We start from the raw sequence: 21484 nt of genomic DNA on the forward strand, positions 1-21484 counted from the left end.
CAAAAAATCTTATAATGTCCAACGGAAATTTTCAAAGTCGCATCAACCAGTTGCTGTAAAAACGCATGGAACTTTCATCAAATGAGGAAGGTAGAGTAAAGTGACTAGTGCAGAAGGGTTAAATACATTCCTCTCCGGTGCGCCACTCTGTGTTAGGCAAAAAGTATGTATATGTGCTCACCAGACAAAAAACCCTCAATGGGTTAATCAGGCAGCCACAGTATGAGCCACTGTGCAGCTTTCTTTGGGCTCTGCTTCTGCTATGCTGGGGAGATGCTTTATACTTTTCCTTCCACAAGTGGTCCGTTTAGCAATTATACATGAAGGGAAACAGAAGTACAAACATAGTGCAATACTGTTGTTTGAACGTTTTTTATGTTTATTAAGAAGTCAGGTTACTCACAATATCCAAAGAGACAAAATCGCTTTCAAATTAGCCGCGCCGGCGTTACTGCTTGTATGCCAGTGTAAGGTGCACGCTCTAGGCCACGTCCTACGCGTTTCGTCAGAGCGACGTCATCTGGAGCGGCCATATTGGTGCACCCTCACGTTTATGTAGGGTGCAGTGCTCTTCTGCGCTTGCGCGAGTGTATCAGCGCCATCTTTATTATGGGAATGCCCTATACGAGCCGCTGTGTATCTATTACATACTGTGTGCTCGTCTTACGACAGCACAAACATGGAAAGGCTGTTTTATTATTGTGGACACAGGATATGTTATGTTCTGTGGTGTGTTCACTTATATCAATCCAACTAGAAACGTTTCTTTATGCATATTATTGCGGACTCAGGGCATGACAAATTATTAAGCTATAGAGCACCGCAACCTGCATATCACATTCCGGTATGTTATAAAAGGCTATTGACAGCTATACATGACATGTATATAAAAATATATATATAAAAATTATCGTAAAAAGATCCTTTTATATAAAATAGAAAAAAATATAATAAAAATAAAAGACATTCATTTCTGTGTACATAGAACTGTATTAATAAAAACAATAATAATTTTTCTAACCACCCATGACCCTTGCTAACCTATCAGAATGCAGGGTTTTTATCTGTATTCTTAAAAATGTGGATCATGGTTGTAGTTGCTGAAAAACAAATTGTATCAAATTGTATACTCACTTCCCTGGTATATGAATATACTCCAGGGGGAAAGGTATTGGGATAAAATGAAGGAAAAAGAAGGGAAGGGGAAATAGGTAAATGGAACAAACTGGAAATATGAGTGTATGTGTACATATGTGTACTTTTATGTCTGCACTTCCCTGTAATACAAATCAGGAGGGTAATTACAAATAAGATAAAAGGAGTATGTTGTGAGGGAGTCTGTTCTTAAAATCATTTTCAAAAACAATTTTTAAAACCATTTTCTAAACATTATTTAAAACTTTTTTCTACAAACGACAGTTAGGGTGAGAACGTATGGTAAAAGGAAGGAACTGACCATAAGGATAAATGGGAAGCAAAGGCCAATATGTGTGTATATATACTGTTTTCATTTGGAAATATGAATGTATAACTTCAGATAGTGTATATGGGCTCTCTTATGGGGGCCAGAGCTCTTTGAGTGGGTCTTTGTATTCTAATGCCACAGTTTTTTAGGGGAACACCCTTAGATACTGGTCGAACATTATACTATACTCTTTGAAGGTGTGGATGGTCCTGCCTTGAGTAGGTGATGTGTATTTTAGAGTGGGGACTTGCTGGGTTTTAAAAATTAGTCAGAAAGCAATTTAAATCCAACTCTACATTCATTCCCTGTGGCTGAAGGGTATCCAAATTGTATATCCATTTGGTTTCGTTTCTGGATATTTTGATGGTTTTGTCCTCACCTCTCCAGTGGGCCCTTATTTTATCAATACCGTAAAACACCATTTGTCCTGGGTCCCGGTTATGGTAATCCCTAAAGTGTCTGGAAACACTGTGATTGGGGTACCCTTTTTTGTTGTTTCTAATGTGTTCTCCTATTCTGGTTTGGAGTTCTCTTGTGGTTCGCCCCACATATTGTCTGGAACAGGGACACTCTATAATGTAAGTGACATGCGTGCTCTTGCATGTAATGAGCTCATTTATTCTAAATTCTTTTTTGTTTGAAGATGACTGGAAGGTGGTTCTCTTCTTTTCAGCTTTTTTGCTATTTCTACAAGGGAGGCATTTGCCACACCTGAAAAAACCTTTTAGATTACCTGCTACTTTGATTTGTTTTGGGGGATCGATGGTATTCTTAACAAGTTTATTTCTCAGTGTGGGTGCCCTTCTGTAAATAAACAGTGGTTTTTTTGGTAGGACATCTTTAAGTGTGTGATCAGCTTTCAGGATGGGCCAGTGTTTTTTAATGATGGATTCAACATCCTTATGTTGTCTATTGTATCCTGTGAGGAAAGCAATTGGTAAATTGTTAATCTTATCTCGTTTTTTGTCTTCCAACAATTTGTTTCGTTCCATTTGTTTTATTTCGTTTTTCAGCTTACGCAAGCCCTTTTCATCATACCCTTTATTTTTAAAACGTTCTATGATTATTTCCGCCTGTTGTTCATAATCAATATTTCTGCTGCAGTTTCTATATAGTCGCATCAGTTGGCCCTTTGGTATGTTTCCCAACCATTTGGCATGATGGCAACTGTTTGTGGGGATGTAGCCATTGCGGTCGGTGGGTTTGAAAAAGGTGCGTGTGCCCAGCCTGTTTCCTTCTTTATATATTTGTAGGTCTAAATAGTCCACACTGCTGTTGTTGTAATTACCGGTGAATTTTATATTGTAGATATTATTATTGATCTCACTGAAAAATTCTTGTAATTGTTCTATTGTACCACCCCATACTATCACAATATCATCTATATACCGTCGGTACAGTTTAAGGTTCTCCCTATGGACGCCATAGATTTGCTCTTCCTCCCATCTACTAAGAAATAAATTCGCTACACTTGGGGCATACTTAGCCCCCATGGCTACACCTTTGATCTGATTATAGTATGTTCCCTTGTACCAAAAATAATTGTGGTGCATTGCCATTTTTAGGCCTTCCATTAAGTATTTTATTTGTTCTTGTTTTAGGTCAGACATCTGTTGTAATGCCCACTCGACACTACTGAGCCCATCATCCTGTTTTATGTTGGTATATAACGATTCCACGTCTATGGTGACCAGTAAGTCCTTCTCTTCAATAGTTAGGTTTCTCAATTCTCCTATCAATTGTTTGCTGTCACGTAAATAAGATTTCCCTTCGGTTACCAACGGTTGTAGGAAACCATCAATGTAGGCCCCTAATCTGGAGAACAAGGAATCGATCCCACTTACAATTGGTCGTCCTGGTGGGTGGTTTTGGTTTTTATGTATTTTGGGAACATAATATATGATGGGAGTTTTGGGTGCCTTCTGTACCAGGTATTTGCATTCCTTTTTATTTAAGATACTGAGGGTTTTCCCCTTTGCTACATATTTCTTTAGATTTTTTTCATACTCGACTTTAGGATTTTTCTTCAGTTTCTTGTAGGTGTTGGGGATATTTAGTAACTTCTCCATTTCCTTCTCGTAGTCTTGCTTGTTTAAGATTACCAGACCCCCCCCTTTGTCCGCTGGTCGAATGACTATACCTTTCTGCTTCTCTATCCGCTTAATGGTTTCCCATATATTTTTTCCTTTAGTTCTTTTTACTTCCAAATTCTTCAGATCGTTCTCCACCATCTTCTTAAAAACCTTTATATTTTCATCCTGCGTTACCTTAGGATTAAATGTGGAGTTGTTCCTTAATTGTGAGTGTTTATATAGAGTGTTGTCATTCTCCCTTATGTTAAGCTTTGTTGGGCCAAAAAACTTTTTAATATTGAGTTTTCTCACAAATTTTTGAAGATCAATGTAGGTTTCAAATTTGTCCAGACCTCTATCAGGGGCAAATTTCAACCCCATATCCAAAACTCTAAGTTCTTCCTCTGTGAATACGACCTGGCTAAGATTATAAATACCATCTCCTATTGTTCTCTTCTTCTTTTTCTGGAGGCCTCCTCTCTTCCCCCTTGTGCGTTTTCTGTTTGCCAGTCCGATGGTCTGTACGGTTCTGCCCTCCTCTGTTGCCAGGGGCGTTCGTATCCTCCATGATTTCTCCCTGGGTTGTCTTGTCTGGTCCATCTCGGATTCCAACCTCCATTTCTGTAATGGCCTCTTTGTTGGTTTCTTTCCGGATATCGGAAAGGTCTTCCCTCTCTCCGTGGATCGTGATATGTATCCGGTATTCTGGGTGGTCTTCGTTCCTGCCCCCTGTGAAAAAAATCCCTGTTATATCCCCTATTTCCATAGGGGGTATATTGGGGGTATTCCCTCAGGGGCGAGTATCTATTGGAATGTCTTGGGATGTTTGGCGTGTAGGGAGTGCGGTTGTCCCAATATCTGTTCTGAGTTTGTTCTATAGGATTTCTACCTTCTGGCCTTCTATGAGCTGGTGTGGCAGGGGTATCCAGTCTGATGGTGTTACTTTGTGTCTGTATGCCCCTTTCCCAATGTTGCTCTTCTTCTTGTGTTTCATTTTCTCCTGATTCTTCCATCAGGGAAGTTTCATTCTCTACATCGCTATAGTTGTTATCTGTCTGCCATTTGTAAACCTGTTGGTTCTTGTAATCCAATACGTCCCTTTTAAACTTCTTTTGTTTTTTCTGTTGCACTTCTTTGTCATACTTCTTTATAGTTTCCTGTAATTCCTTTTCCTTGTTTATGTATTCTTCTGTTTCTTTAAATGGTGTTAATTGATCCCTAAGTTGTGTGATCTCCATTTCTATATTTCTTAATTTGTGCTGTCGCCTCACCACTATTTTTTGTAACAATTCGGTTTCACTTTGATTAAAGAACCTATACCAATCGTCCATCAGTTGTTTATCATTTACTGCATCATTTGGAGAAACATCCCAACGTAATCTTCTAGGGGTTATTTTCTCAGTTATGTACATCTCTAGTATGGCCACATCCCACCATACTCTCAATTGTTTTTCTAAGCAGTGTTTCAGGTGTTTGAATAAACTTTCTAAGTCCTGTTTGATAACCACATGTTCCTGATTGAACACCTCCATTAGATTGACTTTTCTGCTGTTAACATATTTAAAGATGTCCATTGCTGCAACTTAGAGTGGAAACAATATGTTTCACAAGGAATAGCAAAAAATAGATAAGATTGCGCTATGGACAAAATGTCGTTTGTAGAAAAAAGTTTTAAATAATGTTTAGAAAATGGTTTTAAAAATTGTTTTTGAAAATGATTTTAAGAACAGACTCCCTCACAACATACTCCTTTTATCTTATTTGTAATTACCCTCCTGATTTGTATTACAGGGAAGTGCAGACATAAAAGTACACATATGTACACATACACTCATATTTCCAGTTTGTTCCATTTACCTATTTCCCCTTCCCTTCTTTTTCCTTCATTTTATCCCAATACCTTTCCCCCTGGAGTATATTCATATACCAGGGAAGTGAGTATACAATTTGATACAATTTGTTTTTCAGCAACTACAACCATGATCCACATTTTTAAGAATACAGATAAAAACCCTGCATTCTGATAGGTTAGCAAGGGTCATGGGTGGTTAGAAAAATTATTATTGTTTTTATTAATACAGTTCTATGTACACAGAAATGAATGTCTTTTATTTTTATTATATTTTTTTCTATTTTATATAAAAGGATCTTTTTACGATAATTTTTATATATATATTTTTATATACATGTCATGTATAGCTGTCAATAGCCTTTTATAACATACCGGAATGTGATATGCAGGTTGCGGTGCTCTATAGCTTAATAATTTGTCATGCCCTGAGTCCGCAATAATATGCATAAAGAAACGTTTCTAGTTGGATTGATATAAGTGAACACACCACAGAACATAACATATCCTGTGTCCACAATAATAAAACAGCCTTTCCATGTTTGTGCTGTCGTAAGACGAGCACACAGTATGTAATAGATACACAGCGGCTCGTATAGGGCATTCCCATAATAAAGATGGCGCTGATACACTCGCGCAAGCGCAGAAGAGCACTGCACCCTACATAAACGTGAGGGTGCACCAATATGGCCGCTCCAGATGACGTCGCTCTGACGAAACGCGTAGGGCGTGGCCTAGAACGTGCACCTTACACTGGCATACAAGCAGTAACGCCGGCGCGGCTAATTTGAAAGCGATTTTGTCTCTTTGGATATTGTGAGTAACCTGACTTCTTAATAAACATAAAAAACGTTCAAACAACAGTATTGCACTATGTTTGTACTTCTGTTTCCCTTCATGTATAATTGCTAAACGGACCACTTGTGGAAGGAAAAGTATAAAGCATCTCCCCAGCATAGCAGAAGCAGAGCCCAAAGAAAGCTGCACAGTGGCTCATACTGTGGCTGCCTGATTAACCCATTGAGGGTTTTTTGTCTGGTGAGCACATATACATACTTTTTGCCTAACACAGAGTGGCGCACCGGAGAGGAATGTATTTAACCCTTCTGCACTAGTCACTTTACTCTACCTTCCTCATTTGATGAAAGTTCCATGCGTTTTTACAGCAACTGGTTGATGCGACTTTGAAAATTTCCGTTGGACATTATAAGATTTTTTGTTACTATTATTATTATTCTTTTGGGTACTTTCACAAAACGTTATCACTTTGAACATATTTGCATATGTTTTTTCAGATATTGGTTTATGTATGTTTATCGAGCACAGTAGAATTGTTTTTTATATGATCGATTCACCACTTTTTCCAATACATATGTGCATTTTTTGAGGTGTAAATTAACAGACACACATCCCCTTTTCTTTTTTTCACGCATTCTTTTACACGTATACAGTGGTTTTAAGAGGTTTCCACTGAAATTTGTTTTAATATTCTTCAGAGTACCAGCAGAGATAATAAATCATCTCACACTTATATATGATTTTAGTATTCACAGTGCACAAAAAGGTTTTAGCGCCAAAGCTTAATTTATATTTCAGCTGCTGGCCATGCCAGCCTTATTAAACAGATCAGAAGCATCAGTAAATAAGGATTCCCAACCCTGCCAAGCTAAATCACTCTACTTGCTATATTTGCAGATCCCTGATCCACCAATTATACTCCAACTCCTCTCCAATTATGTTCAGTAAAGATTTGAGGGCATGAAGGTTGACGAAAGGTCTTTAACCTTGCCCAAATACTTTGCTAAATACCTTTTCAACCTGATTGCAATGGATCAGGGAAAAATGTATACATTTTAGTTCAAGCCTAACACTTAAGTGGACTTTTCACTTTAGCATAGTTGCTGTGCTTCCTTGATATCCCCCATGATCATCTTCCATGTACGTTCACTCTTCTGCACACCCTCTGATGCCTGCCCTGCTCCTTTCAATATCGGTCAAAAGGCCTTGGCTCATGGGCCACTGCAGGCTCAAACAAAATAAGCTTTCTGATTGGATGCATATTCTAACTGTGGCACAATTGCAGTATTTACTAGATGGCATTAACAGAGCACTAAGTGACTATACTTGTTCCAGATCAGCTGATTTCTGCTCAAGGCAACCATCTAAGTTTAGAAATATTGTAATAAAAAGATCAGATCTCCTAACCACTCAAAAGCACTCCAAGCCTGGGAACAGAGTAGGTGAAAAGATTGCTTGCCCACTTTATAGCGGTACAGCAATAACCTTTATGACCGTCGTCCATCTCGTCTAGCAGTTTCGTTCTACTTGGACAGATCCAGAGTGGTTGGATTTTAAGTAGGCAGGATGGTCATCATCTATCTGCTAGAATGTCTGCTTAAGATTATGTCCGCTTTGTTTGGCCAAACAAACCTTCGCTAAAGCCTGGTAGTTCTCATTACCAAACTCTACATTGGTTAAAAATAAAATGGTATATGTCTATGAAAGACTGCAATCCTCTGTGACAATTCCCACAAATATGAAAAAATATGGTCCCGTTTGATTTAATCTTTTCTTACTCCAAACTTTGATAGTTCCCTTTTACACTTATGAAATACCTAATTTTATATATTTTTATTTTTTTAGAGATCCATATTAGTGACGCTTATTTTTATATTATTCCTCCTGCGCCTCCCTCCCATTCCATTGCATACAGTTTGTACCTTATTGTTCTAGTTAATTTATTCTTTATTCTATCTACAAATGTATCTATTTGACTTACCTTAATGATTATTCATATGTATATTTTTATCTCTTCATGTATTTTGTAATTTTAACTTCTTTACTTTTATGTATAACGTATTGTATTTTCTTTCCTCTATATTCTTAAACTAAAAAAAGCATTAAAAAAAAATAAAAAATAAAAAAATCAGATTATATCCACTTGATCTTATAGGACAACTGCACCTTTGGTAGAGTTGTCGTTTTATTACTTCCCCATACTCTGAGTGCAGCCAACGTACCTTCTCCTGGATCAAGTGATTTTTTTTTGGGTAGACTGGCTCAGCGCCCACAGGCACATCCAAATGAAGGGCATACTTACCTTCTACCTACTTGATTGTCTTTCAGAACTTGGTTCTAGTGTGGGATTTATAACCTCCAGATGTTGCAGAATAGTCATTACACCATTTCACCAACAAAATTGCACAAGCTGTATAGGGGAAGCACCTGGACAGATGCACTGGTGGACAGCTCTGCATTATATCACCCCTGGTAGCCCCAACTGTCCTGCACCACAGCCTATGTTGGCCATTCCTGCCCTGTCAACAGGTTTAAGTTGCAGACTGGAGTTGCTTTTTAGCGTTTCTTGTGTTTAGAAAAATAATCTTAGTGTACACATAACCTCAGGTTGGATCGGTCATAATTTTGTTTTCAAATTCCAGACTTCACTATGCCCAATATGGTCAGGTTTTTAAAAATATCTTCTCATTGCATCGAGACATTCATCAGTGAGGCAGACGGTACAGTTCTGCTCATATTAGGAGATTTCCAAAAACTGAATAATATCCATGTAGTCCCATTTATTTATAGTGCATAAAAGTTGATCACCTTAGGAACTGAGATTCCAGAGGTGTGTGTACTGTCTGCACAGTCTGTGTTGTTCCTGATGAGATGCTATAAATTGCTCCAGAGGGACCATACTCCACTCAGAACATTTAAAGAGCTAGTCTTCACAAAGCAGACATTCCTTGTTAAGTGTGGCTTTTCTCTTGGAACTGGGTAATATTTGTGGGTATGTGTGTCTTGATAGAGCTTATTGTATAATGTGTTCAATCCATGGGGTCTTCCCAGACCGAAGGGTATTAATTGCCACCAAGGCGTCTTTTGTTATGTCTGCCTCCAGAAGGGAGCAGTCTTGGCTGTCGGATTAGGGAGATGGTGTATTCTAGAGGTATTTATTAAGTTCTTCAGTAAAAGGTGGGCCAGGATGTGTAAGGTATACTGGAGAACGCCACAAAGTGTTCAGTAATGGCTGTCGGATTGATCGGGGAATACCACTCACATCTGTATCCCAGGTATAGTTACCCAGGGTTATTGGTCTCTTGCCACCCAGGCTGAGGGGATGTATAATTTTCCCCTCTCAAAAACTTGCATGGATTGATGAAGGGGCTTTTTCTTGGTCATATTTGTATAAAGCAGAAAACATTTCAGGGAGGCCATCAGCAGGTTTCTGTGTGGTTGCTTCCCGTTCGTGAATATGTCATCTACTTTCCCTATGTACCTGTAAGGTAAACCAGATTCCCAGCACCGGAAAACCAGTGCAAGTTCATGCTTATGTTTGTGTGTGTGAGTGTATTGCTCACATGCAACAAATGTACAATTCCAGCTCCTTGTGCGTGCACGCGTATGTGTGCATACCAATTAGCATGCACACTTGGCGGCCACTGGTCTATTTAAACTGGTCTGTCACCATGAGCAGTTGCTGTATGGTCTTCAGCTTGTACCTGTATTCCTGAAACCTGATCCATTGAACCTGCTTACCTGTGTATGACTCGGCTTTCTCCCAGACTTCGCCACTGCTCCTGCATTAACCTAGTTCGTCTGATCTCTGTGACCTAGGCCTGTTTACTGGACTTGTCTTTGCCTACTGACTCGGTCCCTTGTTGCTCGGCTGCCGCTGGTCACTGCCTGCATACCGGCTTTGCCACCATCTCCTGCTCTGGTGCTAAGCAGCTTCAGTATCCTGTCCTGAGGACTGTGACCTCCAGCTTCATCTGCCTAAAGAGTGGACTTCACCAGCCAGCTACTCCGGCACTTGTGCCACTCCGTACCCCCACACTTTGTCTCCACATTCAGGAATGTTGGACAGGAGGTGCAAGAGAGGCCTCCACAACATTCCAGTCATCACCAGGTATGTGATAGAACCCTGCCTATTACAGCCTGATATTGACCTTGAACAAACTGTATGCTTTAGAAGCCTTACATACTGCAGCAGGGAAGGCCATGTTGACTTTGATGACCCATTACTCCAAAGGCACAGTCAAGGATTTGAGGTTCAACATGTTGATCTGGTATTCAGAATCTGCAAAGTCTGCCTGATGGTCTGAAGGTGCCAGTTAAGTGAAACAGTGCAGGGGCGTGAGCTGAAATGCCAGGAGTAAATATTTGGATGGAATGGATTTTCAGCAGCAGAATATTGGAGGCATAAATAAGATCTATTTGAAATATAGTTCTATGCGTAGCAGAATAACAGGTAAACTCTCTGTCCACTGGCTATACTCTTTTCCAGGCATCAGTGAGCCTATATGTGTCAGCCCATTTAGATAATTCCAAGGTAGTTAGTGCAGTGGGTGCCTGCCCTTCTGGGGACAGTCTGGTTATGAGCCACCAGAGTTGCTATCTTATGGAGTAACTGAGTATCAGCAGGAGAAGGCAGATAGAGGCCAACAATGATCGAACCAATATGGCTCACCTTTACATACATCACCACATATCAACTGTCTGGCTCAAGCTTGAAATCCAAAAGCTGAAAGGGTAATCATTTATGGATTAGGACACATCACAACCCCTGGCATAGGTGGTCACCCATTTAAGATTTTTGGAGATTTAAAACTTTAGTGTCAGTCAATTAGGCTTCTTGTAGTAGGGGCCCTGCTTTTGCAGATATAGGAGTACAAGGGATCTCTTGATTTTTTGGGGGGATTTAGCCCTGTATGTTCCACAAAATGATGGTAATTATTGTCATCTATTTGATTCACAATGCACCCACATAGACATTTCTTACATATGAAGTTCAGTATAGTTAAAAAAAGAAAATCCAACCAGTAGATACAGCTTCAAATAAGCATGAGAGTTATGGGAAGGAGCTGGTAATGATTTCAATAGCAGGCTGGTCCAATGCCTCCAGTCATGGAGAGTTTTGACCCATGTGGAAGCCTCCTCAGATGATGTAAAAATAAATGTAGGGTCTCTTTAGCTCCTTCAGTTTGGCAGGGAACAGCATGTTATACTTAATGCCTTTGGCGTGCATGGTGACCTTGACTACGTCAAAAGATGTTTGAATCCAGGATCATCAAAAGTTTAGGGTTCTAAATTTAAACTCACCTGATGCCTGCACCTCCTGTAGGATTATTACCTGGTCTCAAAAATTCCATCATTTGAAGATGAAAGCGCATGATGATGCATCTTAGGGACCCAGATTTGCGGACATTAATTATTTTCATTCCACCATAAAGCAGTTTGAGAAGAGGGGCTTGGAGAAAGTGATACAAACCCTCCACATCCTCAGGTGGACCCATGTATGCCAAAGCGAAATAAAATATGCAGGGCATTTCAGCTATATATGTACATTTCCCCATATTTTCTACCTTTAAAGACTCTGAAAGTAAAGAAAAATACCTGTTGATGTCTCAGAATGGAACTCCACTATTATTTTCCTATTGTAGGCTGGCAAAACACAGCAATAGTAGATGGTGGTGTCAGCCCTCCCCAGTTTTATTTGCTAAACTACATTTTAGTTAACTACTCCCACTGTTTTCATCTCCAAAGCACAGACAATTTTTGATTTTTTTTTCCTGTAGAAATTGGAGGGGGAGCTAAATAATCTCTTTAAGAAGTTGAAATAAGACTAGAAAAAAGCAACAAGACCAAAAGGAATTAAATAAGAGAAGTCCATTATAAGGTTTATATACACATTATAGGATCTGTTTAAGAAAAAAAAACAATTGTTGTACGAATCTCACAAGCATTCACACAGCTGTCACAAATAATGGCCAGAATTTGTGTTCAATTCCAGCTCCATCTGATGGCCATAATGTGGTATTTTCCTGATTGGGGCATTTCTGAAAAATAATACATTATGGCCACTAGTTGGAGCAAATGATTATAGAAAGTAAACAAATTACACAAATTATAGCCATTGTTCATGACATCTGTGCGAATGTTTGGGACTTAAACACACTGAGCACAGTAGATTGAGAGGGTGTTAAAGCACACATCGCTAATGCAGTGGCAAGGGCTACTCCTGAGATAGGCAGGAACAAAATATAAATTGATTGCCATGTACGGGCCGCTGGCCATCTACTCTACGGCATGTTTTATGATGAGAATCATTTCAAATATCTAGGCACCATTCCATAATGAAAACTGAATCTGAGGGTTTGATGTTTGGCACATTATTATAACATAATATGGTCCTGTTATCCTTTCAGCTACTGCCAATAAGTTGACAGGCTCATTTACAAAGCTAACAACTCACTAATCACAACCGTCCTATTAAATGTCTGGTTTTGTGTGCTTATTTGCGAATTGGACAAGTTGCAAATGCTGTGGCAAGAGACTTCTCCAAAACATCAGTCTGTTTTGGGTAGGCTGTTAGAGGCGCATTGTGTGTCGGTAGAATTTTATTTGGCCTTTGTGGGTTTGGTGGGAAAATCCAGAGTCACAAGGTCCCTCCATCCATCTCCTTGTCAAGCTGTTTTCTGGGGTTTTGGGTACTCAGTGACCACCTTCCCAAAGGAGCCAAGATCTGATAGGTACCAGTGTAGTAGATAGGGATGAGCCGAACACCCCCCGGTTCGGTTCGCACCAGAACTTTCGAACGGACCCCAAATTCGTACGAACGTTAGAACCCCATTGAAGTCTATGGGACTCGAATGTTCAAAATTAAAAGTGTTAATTTTAATGGCTAATATGCAAGATACTGTCCTAAAAAGGGTTTGGGGACCTGGCTCCTGCCCCAGGGGACATGGGTCAATGCAAAAAAAACTTTTAAAAACGGCCGTTTTGGCGGGAGCACTGATTTTAATGACGATTAAAATGAAAAAAAAGTGAAATATTCCTTTAAATATGGTGCCTGGGGGGTGTCTGTAGTATGCCTGTGAAGTGCCACGTGTTTCCCGTGTTTAGAACAGTCCCTGCACAAAATGACATTTAACGGAAATAACGTCATTTAAAGCTGCTTGCGGTTTTAATGTTAGATCTGGTTCCTGCAATATGGTTGAAAATCATTGAGAAAAATGGCATGGGTAGTCCTCCCTGCCCATTACCAGCCCCTTTGGGTCTTGTACGCATATTAAGGGGAACCCCGTACCCATATTAAAAAAAGGAAATGCGTGTGGCCCCCAGGCCCTATATACTCAGAACAGCAATATACAGGCGGTGCAAACAAGACAGGGACTGTGTAGGTTTGTTGTGTTAAGTTGAATCGGTTTGTAATTTTCAACTGGTACATTTTAAAAGTGTAGCTCCAGTCAAAAAAACTATTTTTAAGCTTTTTGGAAAACATAGGGAAGGGTTATCACCCCTGTATAATTTGTTTTGCCATCCGTCTTTTTCAGAGCACGCAGACAGCACGCACAATCTCCTAACACTGACTGAAAGCTCAATTTAAAACGAGCAAGATATTTAGCTATATATGTGGATATAGCGGTGTATACTACGTTCAGAGCACGCAGACAGCACGCACAATCTCCTAACACTGACTGACAGCTCTATTATAAAAGATAGATATATCGCTAGATATATAGGTGAATATAGCGGTGTATACTGCGGTCAGGGCACGCAGACAACAACCACTACAGAAGAGCAAGAACGAAAAATCGGCCGATAACGATCGGTGTGTACTGTGTTGAAGGTACACAGAACACCCATTAACTGCTACAGATGCCAACACACTACACAAGGCCGCCGCGCTCATCCCTAGTAGTAGACAACTAGAGAAGAGTCACTTCAATGTTGCTGAGATATAACTTTATGTACAGGTCCCTTTCCACCCAAAACATGAATGGCAAGATACAGGTCTGTCTAATCCCTAATCTGTAATATTGTAATACTGTGAATTGCTTGGTAAAGATTGGTTAGGTTTGTGATTGTTTTAATGTCTTCTTTGACTGTATGTTGCTCTACTCATTTTTTCACGTTCTTGAAGGTCTTGTTTTATTAATATTTTATTGTTTGGCTATAGGTTTGTTTAGATTTGTGACATTTGACATACTGATCTCACAAACTACATTCATGGCTAAATGTGTAGGAAAGGTTCTTTATAGAATGATTTTAATGAATGCAAGCACATGTGAAGGGTCTTCTGCCGAAAGCCCCTGGGTGTTCTGCCGAGAGCGCCGGGGTCTTCTGCCGAGAGCGCTGGAGTCTTCTGCCGAGAGCCCCTGGGTTTTCTGCCGAGAGCCCCTGGGTTTTCTGCCGAGAGCCCCTGGGTTTTCTGCCGAGAGCCCCTGGGTTTTCTGCCGAGAGCCCCTGGGTTTTCTGCCGAGAGCCCCTGGGTTTTCTGCCGAGAGCCCCTGGGTTTTCTGCCGAGAGCCCCTGGGTTTTCTGCCGAGAGCCCCTGGGTTTTCTGCCGAGAGCCCCTGGGTTTTCTGCCGAGAGCCCCTGGGTTTTCTGCCGAGAGCCCCTGGGTTTTCTGCCGAGAGCCCCTGGGTTTTCTGCCGAGAGCCCCTGGGTCTTCTGCCGAGAGTACCTGGGTCTTCTGCCGAGAGTACCTGGGTCTTCTGCCGAGAGTACCTGGGTCTTCTGCCGAGAGTACCTGGGTCTTCTGCCGAGAGTACCTGGGTCTTCTGCCGAGAGTACCTGGGTCTTCTGCCGAGAGTACCTGGGTCTTCTGCCGAGAGTACCTGGGTCTTCTGCCGAGAGTACCTGGGTCTTCTGCCGAGAGCCCCTGGGACTATTGCTGAGAATCCCAAGTCTTTTTTACAGCAGTTGTTACCGTGATCCAAAGTTTGTTCTTGTGGACAGCCACGCTTTCCAACTTTTTCAGAATTTGATTGTGAATTATTTTTTATCTGGTCAGGACTGTAACTATGTGCAAAAAGGCACCCCATAGCAAAACCCTCAAGGTGGCCCCTTATTCTCTAATGCCCATCTTGAAGGCTATTTCTTTAGAAATACAGAGTACCGACTGCTTTAATAACCACTGCAAACATAAGGTCTGTTATGACTATAGTTACGCCATTGTATCTTGTAGATCCATTCTCATACTTCCTAAAATAGCAGCATTTTTTCCCTTCAAAGTTTTATAAAATTTTGTTGAGTGAATCATTTAAGAGTTTCTCACATTTTGCAGAATAAAGTATAGTGTTTATTTGAACATCACCCACACCTAAATTAGTACAACCTGCTATGTTAAATACACCTTGCTATGGGTTTCAGCGATCATTGGGAGGCCCTGCCATGATGCCACAGAGCCCTTTTTGGCGTAAATAATGTGTGCCGGCATACATCTATGCGCTGTGGCCCCACTTATTCCAATGGGTGAGCCAGTGAAATGTGTCTTTCAGCCATATATAAATCAAAAATGCTTTTTTTGATCCCAGTGGAGACATCAGAGGATCAGTTTGTTTGTCTGGCACTATTTTCTGTAGTCTTAAGCTAGCTACATGTTAGTAGATTTTTGAACGTTCATACAAATATTCGTACGAAAATTCTTCTACAGTTCTTGTACATTTGATGTCTGGACCAATGTTGTTCAAAAGTACTTCATAATTTTGTTTATATTAATTTCAAAATCAAATGTTAAAAGCAATTTCCTGAACAAGAACCAAATTCACTAGAAATGAAATGAAAAATGCGTTCATTTTTCCATCCCGCTGCTTTGAATTTTCTCGTTGCTGTGGTCAAAAACAAACGTCAGTTTGACTCCACTAATAATTAGAAAAATGACAAACATTCTTAAAGTGAAAAATCCTGAATTAAATTCTACTAGTGTACAGCCAGCTTTAGCCAAACTGTATTCCTTTCATTTCTTATCAGTATTTAATTTATAAACCCTTTCCTATTCCAAAGGCGGCCATGGGAATAGCTCTCCTCATTATTATGGCGATGGAGAAAGAGGGAACCTCTAGAGAAGAAGCTCTCAAGAAGATCTGGATGGTGGATTCAAAGGGACTAATAGTAAAGGTATGTTATATCGTTACTGAGAACTGCTATCTGTAATTCTTGTCTCAAGTATCTGTTTGTTAACCACTTTACCCCTCGAAGACCTCTGGAAGACTTACCCCCCCCCCCCCCTTCATGACCAGGCCATTTTTTGCGATACAGCACTGCGTACTTTAACTGACATTTGCGCAGTCATGCAACAATGTACCCAAATACATTTTTCCCACAAACAGAGCTTTCTTTTGGTGGTATTTGCTCACCCCTGCTTTTTTTTTTTGCTCTATAAACAGAAAAAGACTGACAATTTTGAAAAAAATTAAATAAATCCCTCTTCATGACTAGGCCAGTTTTTCCAACACTGTACTACCTTAAGCCTCATACACACGATCGGACTACAAACAAACTTTTCCTTGGATTTCTGTCCAAAGGGCGTTGGCCGTGAGCTTGGTATGCATACACACAGCAGAAATTTTTCTGCCATCTTTCACCAAATCATGTGGTTTTTCAGCTCATTACCGCCACCCTTTGCTCAACTTCTGTATTGTTGTCTGATCTTTTTCATTGGTTCTGAGCATGTGTGTTTGTACTTTGGTCTAAGGGTCCAATGGACTTGTGTACACACGATAGGATTTTGCACCATAGCACTTTTTGTTTGCCCGGAAAATTTGTCTGTTTGCACAGCCAACATCTGAAAAATGAAAAAGTTTGTCTGATGGAGCGTACACACGTCAGATGTTGCCTTAAAACAGGTAATTTGCATGTTTGTTGTCAAAAAGTCAGATCGTGTGTATGGGCCTTTACTTTAACTGGTAATTGCATGGTTGTGCGACGCTGTACCCAAATAAACTTTTTGTCCCTTTTTCCCACAAATAGAGCTTTTTTGTGGTGGTATTTTATCATCTCTGTGTTTTTTTTTTTTTTTTTTTTAATTTTGAAAAAAAAAAAACATTTTTTTTTACTTTCTGCTAAAACACATAATAACAAAAATAGAACAAAATCAAAATCCCAATAAGCGTATGTTGATTGGTTTCCGCAAAAGTTATAGAGTCTAGAAACTATATTCTGTATTTTTTTTATTTATTTTTTTATACTAGTAATGTTGGTGATCAGCTACTTATAGCAGGACTTCGATATTGCAGCAGGCAATTGGACACTAAAGGGTTTAATTACTAAAGCAAAGAAAGGCTTAATAGCGCCCGTGTTGTGGTGATGCCGAAGTGCTTTGCAGGCGATTTGGCATCGCTGCCCATTCATTTCAATGGTCGGGGCGTTTTGGGAGAGGTGTATACACCACTCCCGCAGCGCCCCAAAGATGCTGCTTGCAGGACTTTTTTTTTTCCCATCCTGCAAGTGCACCGCCTCCAGTGTGAAAGCAGACGGGCTTTCACACTGAGGTGGCTTGAGAGGCGCTTTACAGGCGCTATTTGTAGCGCTAAAACGCCTGAAAAGCGCTCCAGTGTGAAAGGGGTCTAATATGCCCTCTTACTATGTTCTGTTTTGGTGACAAGGGGCACCAGGATAAAAATAAAAAAGGGAGAATCTCCCCAGCGGGGAAGCAGACATCAGTAAATAGTTCACACGCTCTTTCCAAATGTGAAGTTCGCTGTGAGCACACAAAAGATTTGTGTCCCTGTTAAAGCATAACTAAACCCAAGAACAATAATGTAATCTATTGCATCTGACCAGTCATTAGGTGTGGTGGCTGCATTTGTTTTTCTTTTTTTTTTTTTTTAAGCCTGGATCCTTTTTAGCAGAAAATACCTGTTAATCTTCCTAGAAATGCAATGTCCTTGTTGCTACTGTGGGCTGAACAGAAATGGGGAAAAAAACTATCTCTGTTCTGTAAACTACTACTCCCATCAGCCCCCTGTAATTAAGGTAAACAAAGACCGTCATGTTTAAAGTCCAAACTGGGTGACAACTCCTTCACTAGATGCTGTAGAGTTGTGAGCCCTACTGTACTGGGTCCAGGCCCCATAGCTCATAAAGGGCCATTTTTTTTTTTTTACATTTTTTTTATTACATTTTTATAATTGCATTTTAATGTAAATATGAGATCTGGGGTCTTTTTGATGGAAGTGACGTTTTGAAAACGCTTCCGCCCTGCAGTGATATGGAGACGGCAGGGGACAGCCGTGATCGCCGCTGCCGACGATCGTATTGTGGCGGGAGGAGGGGCCTCCCGTCACTGATGAAAGTGATCTTACGCCGAATCTGCTGCAGAGACCACTTTTATCTTGTAGTGGACCGCCCGTTAAAGAAGAGGATACTGCAGTTATGGCAGCTAGCTGCTGCCATAACAACGATATCCTCCTTCAAAGTCATCATGTAAAATATGGTGGGTGGTCCGGAAGTGGTTAAGGATAATTAAACCCTAGAGAACAACAATGTAATATATTGCAGCTTACAAATATGATGACTGCATTTGTTTATTTCTTCTTTTTTTTTTTTTTTTTTTCAAGCTAAGAACATTTTCAGCATAAATACCATGTGCTTGTAAGCATGTGCAGTTAGCTAATCTGCCACTAGTTGGCACTGTGCCAGAATAGTATGTCATGACAAATTAGATGTCTTGGGAGAGCTCATGCTCGTATATAAGCCAGGTTGGGAGGAGCGTTAGTGTGGTTGAGGCATTGGAGCCAGCTACCCCACATTGTGTAGATGTAGTCACCTAGTGCAGGGCCCCTGGACAGGGCTGGAGGACAAACGTGAGGTAGTCCTGCATTCATAAGAGCTGGCTGCTGCCATCCTTATGATGGTGGAGGCTAGAGCGGGTTTGCAAAAGGCCTTTCAGGCCAGGGCAAGTGTTCTCTGAAGTGAGTCTATACCCCTGGAGGACCAGGGGAAGTGTAGCATCAGTGATCCTTTCTCTGGAATGACAAGCAGGGAGTCATGAGTTATACACAGAGAGCCTATTTTTCTACTTTAAACCTCATTTGCCATGAAGTTGCCCACCCCATTAATTTGTTCAAATCTTCTTGCAAGGTTTCCACATCCTGCGGAGCAGTTATTGCCCTGCTTAGCTTAGTATTGTCTGCAAATACAGAGATTGAACTGTTTACCCCATCCTCCAGGTCGTTTATGAACAAATTAAACAGGATTGGTCCCAGCACAGAACTCTGGGGTACCCCACTACCCACCCCTGACCATTCCGAGTACTCCCCATTTATCACCACCCTCTGAACTCAACCTTGTAGCCAGTTTTCAATCCATGTACTCCCTAAGGTCCATGCCAACAGACCTTATTTTGTACAGTAAACGTTTATGGGGAACTGTGCCAAATGCTTTTGCAAAATCCAGATACGCCACATCTACGGGCCTTCCTTTATCTAGATGGCAACTCACCTCCTCATAGAAGGTAAATAGATTGGTTTTGTAAGAGCGATTCTTCATGATTCCATGATAATTACTGCTAATGATACCGTTCCGATTACTAAAATCTTGTATACAGTCCCTTCTATAGTAGGTTTACCATCACATTGGAAGGTAGGTAGTTCATTCACAGTACCCTTGCTTATGTGACTTCCATTGTGTCAGGTAGACTGTTGCCAGCTTATCATTAGAATGTACAGTGATAAAACCTGGGAAGGGGCACGTGTCATATGTCATATATGTCATATCTGTTATAGGTACTTTCACCCAGGAAATGAAATAACATGTATCAGCTTTGCGTGCCTTGTACCACCTTCTGCATACTCACTGTTCTTAATGTACACCCTGATGGTATTTTCCTATGTGATGTTCTTCTTGTACATCTGATCTTGTGACACAATAAAAACCTTTCTGATTAAAAAAAAAAAAGAAGTAGAGTAGACCGAACCACGACATTAGATAATTCTGCAGACTTTGGCTTTCCTGTTTTATTATTACTAACACAAATTGTTCTGGTCTGTACACTGGCAGTTCAGTAGGTTTAAAGGCTCTCTTGTTTATACCTTTTCAGTCTTACTAATGTTTGTAGACATAAAATGTAATTCTACTTAATTTCAGAACATTGGCATCATGATTTTGTTATAGTAAAATAATTGTTATTGCTTGGATTATGGATAATGGTTTTCAGTCAGTTTTAATTTAACGCCCCCCCCCCCCCCCCCGCCACCTTTAATTGCAACATTAGTTTGAGGTTAAATGAAGGGGAGAAAGTCACAGCTATTGACTAGTATGTTTTCATTTTTATTTATTTTTTTTGCTCTACTTTTTTTTACTTGCACTCATGCAAAGAAGAGAGCATATATAAACAAGAGCCAAGAACTCCACCTAGTGGCTACCCATGAAAATACAACTTCCTTAACTACTTCCAGCCCTGGACAATTCTGACATTTCTCTCATGCATGTAAAAATCATATTTTAATTTTTTTGTGTAGAAAATTACGCAGAACCCCAAAATATACAGAGGATATAAAAAGTCTACACACCCCTGTTAAAAATGTCAGGTTTCTGTGATGTTAAAAGAATGAGACAGATAAATAATTTCAGAACTTTTTCCACCTTTAATGTGACCCATAGACTGTACAACTCAGTTGAAAAACAAACTGAAATCTTTTAGGTGGAGGGACGTAAAAATAAAAAAATAAAATATGGTTGCATAAGTGTGCACACCCTTAACTAATACTTTGTTGAAGCCCCTTTTGATTTTATTACAGCACTCAGTCTTTTTGGGTATGAGTCTATCAGCATGGCACATCTTGACTTGGTAATATTTGCCCACTCTTCTTTGCCAAAAAACACTCCAAATCTGTCAGATTGCGAGGGCATCTCCTGTGCACAGCCCTCTTCAGATCACCCCACAGATTTTCATTCAGATTCAGGTCTGGGCTCTGGTTGGGCCATTCCAAAACGTTAATCTTCTGATGAAGTCATTCCTTTGTTGATTTGGATGTATGCTTTGGGTCGTTGTCATGCTCAAAGATGAAGTTCCTCTAGCAGAAGCCTGAAGGTTTTGTGCCAATATTGACTGGTATTTGGAACTGTTTATAATTACCTCTACCTTGTCTAAGGCCCCTGTTCCAGCTGAAGATAAACAGCACCAACCATGCTTCACTGTGGGTATGGTGATGTGCAGTATTGTTTTTGCGCCAAACATATCTTTTGGAGTTATGGCCAAAAAGTTAAACTTTGGTTTCATCAGACCAGAATACATTTTCCCACATGCTTTTGGGAGACTTCAGATGTGTTTTGTTGCAAACTTTAGCCGGGCTTGGATGTTTTTCTTGG

The 21484-nt window shown here is 40.2% G+C and overlaps 1 protein-coding gene across 1 annotated transcript in view; it reads left to right on the forward strand.

The window, feature by feature from the left end:
• The window catches only part of ME3 (malic enzyme 3), a 200940-nt gene that overhangs the window by 160050 nt on the left and 19406 nt on the right, over nucleotides 1–21484 (forward strand). Inside the window, exon 8 of the mRNA XM_077484919.1 lies at nucleotides 16178–16291. Coding sequence (XP_077341045.1) covers nucleotides 16178–16291 — 114 coding nt within the window. The remainder of the gene's footprint in view (nucleotides 1–16177; nucleotides 16292–21484) is intronic.

The sequence above is a fragment of the Lithobates pipiens genome, unplaced genomic scaffold, assembly GCF_037356315.1.
Source record: "Lithobates pipiens isolate NorthernLeopardFrog02 unplaced genomic scaffold, aLitPip1_a1.2 Scaffold_169, whole genome shotgun sequence".
In the NCBI taxonomy this organism is placed as follows: domain Eukaryota; kingdom Metazoa; phylum Chordata; class Amphibia; order Anura; family Ranidae; genus Lithobates; species Lithobates pipiens.